At 45.0% G+C, this 8,376-nt stretch overlaps 1 protein-coding gene across 1 annotated transcript; it reads right to left on the bottom strand.

The window, feature by feature from the left end:
- On the bottom strand, window positions 1-7,827 carry PA2G4 (proliferation-associated 2G4). Its single transcript, XM_045553686.1, has 13 exons — window positions 7,330-7,827; window positions 5,307-5,435; window positions 4,915-5,020; window positions 4,754-4,823; window positions 4,407-4,499; window positions 2,492-2,555; window positions 2,171-2,249; window positions 1,939-2,017; window positions 1,721-1,854; window positions 1,345-1,439; window positions 1,088-1,215; window positions 871-924; window positions 1-333 (listed from the first exon to the last, which is right to left on the bottom strand). Exons 1-13 carry the CDS (start codon window positions 7,415-7,417, stop codon window positions 268-270), a joined length of 1,185 nt encoding a protein of 394 aa, XP_045409642.1. The 5' UTR covers window positions 7,418-7,827; the 3' UTR covers window positions 1-267.
- Window positions 7,828-8,376: the final 549 nt, after the last annotated feature.

Here is an 8,376-nt window from a genome sequence, read left to right on the forward strand (position 1 = left end):
GATTTTGACTCCTGATTTTATTATTCAATTTCCTTTTTTCTATTTAAAGTAGTCTTCGGTGGCTGGGAAGCCTTGCCTCCCAAGACCAGAGTCAGTTGGAGCTGGTTGTTGTTGGAAGGGAGTGGATTGGGGGACTGGGATGGGGGCAGGGAGACCCCGGTCTGCTGGCGATCCTGGGTGTAGAACACGAACTGCACTTCACAGAGCCTGGGGTGTGGTGGGAAAGGGATGAGGCAGGAGCAGCAAGCTGGGGAGATGGGACCCACCTCAGTCCCCAGCTTCATTTTCTTCTAATGTTTCCCCACTGGTGGCATTCTCTGCAGTCTTGGAGGCCTATATAGTCAAGAAAAGGACAGAAAGAAGACTTGTCAGTTTCTAACTGCTTGGGGGTAGTGTCTGAGGTACAAGAAATATCTTTGTAGTCTGGGTCAGGGCTGAAATATGGATATACAGACAGTCCTTGACTCACAATGGCTGACCTATTGATTTTTCAGCTTCACAATGGTGTGAAACCAATATGCGTATCATGATACTTGATAATTTATTCAAAAACTTACATGAGATATCCACTAGTTTATTATAAAATAGGCTTTGTGTTAGATAATTTTGCCCAACTGTAGGCTAATGTAAAGTGTTCTGAGCACATTTAAGGTAGGCCAGGCTAAGCTATGATGTTCTCAGTATGTTAGGTGTATTAAATCCATTTTTCACTTAACTATTTTCCATTTATGATGGGCTTCTCAGGACATAGCCCCATCATAGGTTGAGGAGCATCTATCCATACAAAAGTCCATACCACACCACAACCCAGGAAGGTGGAATAAAGAGGGATCAGGTTCACCGTGCCAGAGAGGGATGATCATAACACACCTTCTTTTTTTTCTTTTTCTGGGTTTTCCGACTTGCAGAACTCTGGAGGAGGGCCTAGAAAACAGAAAGAATGTAACAAATTTTGAGGAAATGTGGAGGAAACAAAAACACAAATTGTTATTCTCAGTCCTGCAGCTCTTTTCAGGACTTTGCTGGTATTTAGCCCTTACTCCCAGGGGAGGTACCATGTGCCCACCACCTTCTATTCTACACTAACCTTCAACTCTGCATCCTGGACCTCCATCTCAGACTTGTAGAGCTCAGGTTCAAAGGGACCACTGGTTATCCTCATAGGGCCATTGGGCATGAGCAGAACTGTAAATTTAAACTGGGCAACAAATTCACCTATGGGAAAAATGAAAAGTTTTGATAAAACGTTCCTTTGTTGTACTTAGCTGTTCTGAAGTTACAGGGAAAAGAAGGATGCCATATAATCAGGGGCTCCAAAGTGAAAACTCTCTTCTTTGTACTCACCCTCCTTCTCATAGAGAACATTAAATGGTTGTAGCAGTTCATGTTTGGCGCACTCCACCACACCCATCCGAGCCTTCTTCTCATCTTCAAATGCTCTGGGTAGGAGAAGACAATATTCAGAAGTATCCTTAACTCCCCATCAAGTGTTACCATTTTGCTTATGTTTCTAAATAGCTCCTACCCTCAGGCAGAAATCATGCTCAGGACTGCTCTTTTACATTACCTTCAATGAGAAGCAGACAGGGAAGGGGAGGGAGCAACCAAGTACATGCTACATGTTTAGGCAGGAAGGGAGGAATGGGGGAGGGAAAAGCGTTCCTAGGTGCATGGTCTGAGTCAGACTGGTTCCAAGTCCTGTCCTTGCTAAGTGCAGTACCTTAAAGTAAATGGCATGGCATCAAAACGCCTTTCCACCTCACTGAAGAAGGCACGTGAAGTTTTCATTTTCAGGCCATATTGTTTAGAAGGGTCTCGTTTATAAATGGTGGTTCTCTGTCCTGCATCCTTGGCCTACAAGAGTACGTTAAATCACCTTTGGTCTGGTGAACACACCCTCAGTCATCTCCACTTTGCCAGCTCTGGTACTGTCCTCACCTTGCCTTCTCCTGAGCTGACAAGAACATCCACGGCATATACTTCATGTACCTCAAATTCAGCTATTTCATGGTCCTTCCTAGAAGGAATAGAGAGAAAGAGAACATTAAAAGTAACACATAGCTCCTGGGAGCTTTGAGTAGAAGGTGGACAAGATTAAGTTGGAGGTATGGGAACAAAGTTGATGACTAGTCTGGTGTGACAGAAGGTGAGGAGTGGGGTTGGCACCTACTTCTGCTGGTCTGTGGGATTCTGGATAATGGTTTTCTCTCCATCGATGACATGCTGCTTCAACTGATGTGACAGCATACCTGTATACAGGACATAGCCTATGGTACCAGCTATCTAGAATCCCAAAAGGTTTCTAAATCCACCCACCTAAGTAGTTTGAAGGGGCAGGCAATGAGAAAAGTGCCTGGTTATGAAAACACACAGCACTGAGATTTCTGGCTTAGACTGAATAGAGCCAGGATGGATCATTAAGGGAGCAAAAGCCTTAATTCTGCTAAACCACTCCTTCTTAGACCCTCAACCCTGTTATCTGAAGTCTCACCTTCTATTGGCGTGCAGTTAAATGAGTGAGCAACTTTGTTCCAGGCTTCTGTCACTTGTGTGTTCTAGAAGTACAAGATTAAATAAAAGGTGAGATATCAGGGGCTAATAAGTTCTCTACCATAAGAATAAGCAGCACAAAAGAATAGAGAGCCCTCATATCCTCCATCAAGTGCCAACAATTTTTATTCACTGGTTTTTCATTTCATAGCCCTATTATCCCCCTACAACCTAAAAATACCTTATATAGATGCTCCTTAACTTAAAATGGGGTTATGTCCTGATAAACTCACTTTAAGTTGAAAATATCTATAAAGTCGAAAATACATTTAATATACCTAACCTACCAAACATCATAGCCTAGCCTACCTTAAATGTGCTCACAACACTTACATTGGGCAAAATTATCCAACACAAAGCCTATTTTAGAATAGTGTTGAATATCTCTTGTAATTTATTCAGTGCTGTATTGAAAGTGAAATATAGAATGGTTGTATGGGTACTCAAAGTACAGTTTCTACTGAATGTGTATTTGCTTTTTTGAACAATTAAGTCTGTATTTGCATATCATTTTACAAAGCACTTTCAGAAAGATGGTCCAATTAGACAGTTCTTGAGGGTGAACAGGGCAGACGTATAACCCAGTCTAGAAGATGAGGACACTGAGGCTCATAAGGGTTAAGTGATCTGCCCAAGGTTAAACGAGTGTTAAGAGGAACAATCTAGTCATAAACCCAGGTTTTCTGATGTTAAGTCCAATGTTTATTCCTTTATATCTGGCATTATAACCTATTGAGAGGGGACAGCAAACCCTTATTTTTTCTTTTTTTTAAGCCTCTTTCAAACATGATCTGATCCTCACCAAAGCTACAATTCTCAGACCATAAAAAAAAGGTGAATAATCAAAGCTAACATTTAATTATGTGGCAGGTATTATAAGTACTTTATGTGGATTACCTCAATTGTCATAACAACCCTATGAGAATAAAGCACAATTTTTATTTTTCCCCTTTTACAGATAAAGAAATTTGAACTCAACGTTATTTTTAAGCAGTAAGGGACACTAATAGGGTATGGACCCAATCTGATTTCATAGCTACACGTGCAATTACACAACACTACTTTCCTGTGAAAACACATAAATATGTAAATAATAAAAATAATGTGTAAAATAACAACAAATTCAAGTCCACACTATATGCCAGGCATTGTTCAAAGGGCTTTATAACAACTTTATGAAGGTAGGTATCATTGCAAGGAAACTAAGAGAGGTTTATGTAAAAATAATGTAATTAAGTAATAAAAGTACAAATTGATTAAAGGTGTGAGGAACAAGCACATAGGGTCCATACCCTACTACTGCCCCTTACTGATTGAACACAGAAAAGGAGAAAGAAAAAAGGACAATGCTTAAAGTATTGAATAGGTCTCTGGAAATATAAGTGTTAGGGATGTCTCCACTGACAATCTAACATGCTTAACATTTTTTGCTCATGAGAACTTTATGATCCCTAGGCTTCCTAACTATCTTGCAAAGTACAGAACTAACTTTTGGCCTCTCTTTGGCACCAGTTAACTGGTACTATTATCTCTCTTGCATGCCCTTTTAATAATTTTTGTTCTATGAGCCTTTAAAATTAATTGTTTGTATCTGTGTCTTATTATAAGCTACCTACCTCAAATTATTTTGGGAAAAGAGGCACATACAAAACATAAAGGAAGGCTCTCTATAGTCCCCATGAAGAAGGGACCATATATCTCCATATACCTAGCATGGAACTATCTATGATAGGCACCGTATAGCTAAGTTTTACAAAGCTGTTTTATAGGGGGACTGTAGAGGAGGTTAGAAATAGCTCTAGTGCCTGATACATCTTTGGTTCTATCAAGCTTTGGAGTTGGATACAACAGCTTACCTGGTTTCCAGGTTTGACCAGGCGTAGGGCAGCTTCAGCACAAAGGTGAGCTGCCTTAATGACATCTGCTTTCCGCCCTGTTACTTGGGTCCCCTGTAGATAAGGACATGCAATCAGTGTCTTCCTGGAAAGCCTGCTAACTCAGCGGGCCATGTAGTTAATATCTATCTGTGTGCCCATATGCAAAGGTGAGCCAATGAACAGGAGAGAAAAAACCTTTATCCTTTTGTTTCTCTAGAGACTCTCTCTCAAAACTTATATGGTGATAGGGGATGGAGGTAAGAGACAAATGGCAGTATGCCCCACCCCCAGCTAGGCTGAACAGAGATCAAAAGCAGGCCACCTACCTGAGCTACATCAACCACAAAAGTGTGAGCCACATTAGCAATGAAGCCATCCACGTGGACCCCAAGGTCACTAAAAGGAAAGAGCAGAGTACTGCATTAGGATCGGCACTATGTAAATGCTTTAAAAAAAGGACAAATGCCTTAAAATGATTTAACCTTACATTTTTATTAAGTCACCTTCCTTGAGAATATAGTCCTGGTCACTCTTCAAAGGTGAGAAGTGACATACACAGTTATTTACTGAAATGCTGGTGGGAAAGGCAATACCTGTAAAGAAAGAATCATCAGCCTTACTGCTTTGCTCTCTCCTGGGAGCCCTGTTGCCTTTCAGGAAAATGGAAGGATTTTTTTCAGAGTTGTGCTTAAGTTTCATCAGTTCGGATTGGGTAGGAAACTTTTTGTATTCCACTTGTCATTCCAAATTTCCAAATATCTCAACCAGAGCTGGGTAGGGGCCATAACATTATAATGAAAAAAACCAAAAAACCAAACAAGAAAAAACACACAGGACCAAACAAGAATTAAAGTGAGAGACTTTTTTGGGTTTTTTTACCTTTCTTCATTTCCTTTTCTTTCTTGAAGATTTTCCCTGTCTCTTCCATAATCATGGCATCACCTTTCTCACATAGGCTCAGTACCGACACACCTGAACTGGATGCTTCCACCAAAGTCCGAAGTACCCCTGAGGACAGAATCCCACCATGTCAGCCTTGCATGTACTCACTGTCTAGTTACCACTCAAGTAATACCTGGAAGTTGGACTCAGAGTTTTCAATATTCCCCTAGTGCCACTGCCCTGAGGCTGAAAGACGAAACAAGTTTTGCCTCTTGGAACATATAATCTCTAATTTTTATCTTCCTTTCCTTACCAGAAAAAAAAAGGTCAACACTCCCTTCTCTCCCTTACATTATGTGACAAGTAGTTATATACAACTTTCTCCCTAGACAAGGCCTCAGACTTTCCAAAGATAATACCTTTGGTGTGTTAGGACAGAGTTATGAACTTCAGGGGCTCTCGCCAAGGTATTCCACATACGTGCAAAAAGGATTAGAAGAAATTTATAGGCATCAGGGACAATAGGAAGGTAGACACAGAATTGCTGACTCGAAGCTGATGCATAGTTAAACGTTCCTGTCTTCCCTTCCCAGACACCCTAATTAGGTGTTAGTAACGTCAATTTATGTAGACTTATTTCTTCACAAACAAGTGTATAAGCCAAAACTTAATCTAAGGTCCCTGGGCTTCGGAGACCCATGGCTTATAACTTTCAGTAGATCTCAAAGATGTATGTATGTATGTGACCCCAAAGTTTCAAAACTGGTATGTGAGATCACAAGTCCCTCAAGTTATAAATTGCAAGAAAGAAAAAATTTTTTTTTTCTGATTCAAAGCACTAGCATGAAATACTAAAAGGCGCCAAAAATGAGGATACTATACTAAATGTGCATTGTTAGAAAGCATTGGTCTGTTCATGCCCTCTCCATGATATATCCTGAACTTCCCCTTCGATTTTTGATGTTTTGGTGACTCTCTGGAAGCTGGAAAATACGACCAAAGGCATCCTAAATACCTCCTCCCAACAATCTTTACTGTCAAAACCATTTAAAAGCCTAAGGACAAGCAGTTTCTATCTCCCTAACTGGGTTTTAAAATGGAAAGGTGAATTGGAAAGAGAAAATAGAAAGTGAGACATCTGTCTAGAGCGGCAGGCAACTGCTTGAGAACGTCAGCGCACAGCTCAAACAAGGATGACTTATGACAATCCTAAAATCAATCCTCCCTGTTCCACTACTCTTCACAAGCCTGCCTAGTAAGGGCCCCCAAACACTCCTGGAGTTGTCAAATCATTGAGAACAAATTTGAAAGCTAATTACAGCTATCTGCACAGATTGGAGGGGTGACAGGAATGAATAACTTCAAGAAAAGACAGATGTATCTCCAAGATTTGTGTTAGGAGCTCCAGGAGTGCCCTGCAACGGTCCCCTGAGCTGGCCCAAGGGTAGAAGGGGGCCCCCACCAGGGTAAGAGCTGAAGTAAAGAAGCGAAGACTCCAGCAAAGCACGTGGTGGGGAAGCTGGTGTCAGGGACAGTAGTGGAAGAACAAGGGAGCCAGCGATCCACATGGGGACCCAGCAACACGTGCTGGCTGGGCTCCTGACGCCCCAGAGACGCGACATGACAGAGGGGCGCTTCCGTCGCCAACAGCTGGGCCCTTCCTTTTCGAGGTGGCCTCGCCGCTGCCAGAATCAGAGGAAACAGAAATCCGGACTGAGGGGTAGGAGCAGGAGAAGACTCGCTTTGCCCCCTAATCAACGGCCCAGGGTCGGAGCCTGCAGGGGGCCCCTCTCTGCGCTCTTCCCGGTCGCTGGCCCGCACCTCCACAGACTCCAGCCCAGGCCTGGCCGCTCAGGTCCCAGGCGCGACACCAGGTTTTCCCACCACGCCGCCCCCAGCGGACCAGTGTGGGCCCATCAGTAGCTTTCTCCACATGACCCCGCCGCTCCAGCCCCTCCGGGACCAGCCTGGCACTTTTCCCTCTCAGCCTCGATTCCCGGACCCCTGAGGCCGCACTCACGGTTGGCGATGTCGCCCCCCATCTTATACTTGGTCACGACCAGGTCTTCGGCGATAGTTTGCTCCTGCTGCTCGTCCTCGCCCGACATCTTCCACCACCACCACTGCAGCCTCGTTTTCCCTGAGCCGCCGCCTCTGTCTCCCTTCTCAGCCACAGGCTGTGGTAAGAGCCCCCTCGATCCGCGAGGAGAGAGCGAGCGAAAGCGCGAGCAAGCAAGGGAGCGGGCAGGCAGGCGAGACCGAGAAGCTGCGAGCGCGCGGGCTGAGGCGCAGGGCGCGCTGGGACAATGAGTCCTTCCCACCGCCAACCTCTGGCCGCCTTCGTGGTCGTGAGAACTACAATTCCCAACCTGCCTCTCGCGCCCCTACGCCAGGCCCTGGGGCCTTGCCCTCCAAGGGCCTCGCACTCTGGAGTCGCCGGGCACGCTGGGAAGGGTCAGGCTCCGGCGGGAAGGCGGAGCCATTGGGGAGTCTAAGGGGACGCGTGGTCTCGCCGGGAAAAACCACTTCTACTGAGTGCGCTGAGCCGAAGTCCGTAATAGAAGAGGGCGGGCTGAGGGTGAAGAGGCGGAGCTACGGCGGGGAACTGGGTTTAGAGGCGGCGCGGTAGGGTGGAGCAGGGTGGAGCCGAGGCGGGTGGGCAGTGTCTACACTTGGGGCGGGGAGGCTGGGTTCGCCCTTCCTGGGATACCTGGCTCGACTTGCGGAACCGGCCCAGCCGGTCCAAACCTCTTCCAATGCTTGGAGAACGCGAAGGGGCAGAGCAGGTGTGGAAGACCAACGTGCTGGGAGCAGGGGCTAACTGGTTAGCCAGACTCTGAAGAGATTATCCCTTTTATTTTTTTGAGACAGAGTCTCGCTCTGTTACCCGTGTTAGCGTGCCCTGGCGTCATCGTAGCTCACAGCAACCTCAAACTCTTGGGCTCAAGGGATCTTCCTCCTGCCTCAGCCTCCTAAGCAGCTGGGACTACAGGCGTGCGCCACCACGGCCGGCTAATTTTTCTATTTTTTTAGTTGCTCAGCTAATTTTTCTATTTTTAGTAGAGAC

The sequence above is a fragment of the Lemur catta genome, chromosome 6 (assembly GCF_020740605.2).
Source record: "Lemur catta isolate mLemCat1 chromosome 6, mLemCat1.pri, whole genome shotgun sequence".
In the NCBI taxonomy this organism is placed as follows: Eukaryota; Metazoa; Chordata; class Mammalia; order Primates; family Lemuridae; genus Lemur; species Lemur catta.

Coding starts and splice junctions, on each gene's coding strand:
- PA2G4 (XM_045553686.1), bottom strand. CDS start 7,417: ATGTCGGGCGAGGACGAGCAGCAGGAGCAAACTATCGCCGAAGACCTG. Junction 2,556..4,406: donor TGGTCAAACCTGGAAACCAG/GTAAGCTGTTGT, acceptor TTGTACTTCTAG/AACACACAAGTGACAGAAGC. Junction 2,250..2,491: donor TAACTGCACGCCAATAGAAG/GTGAGACTTCAG, acceptor TCCTGTATACAG/GTATGCTGTCACATCAGTTG.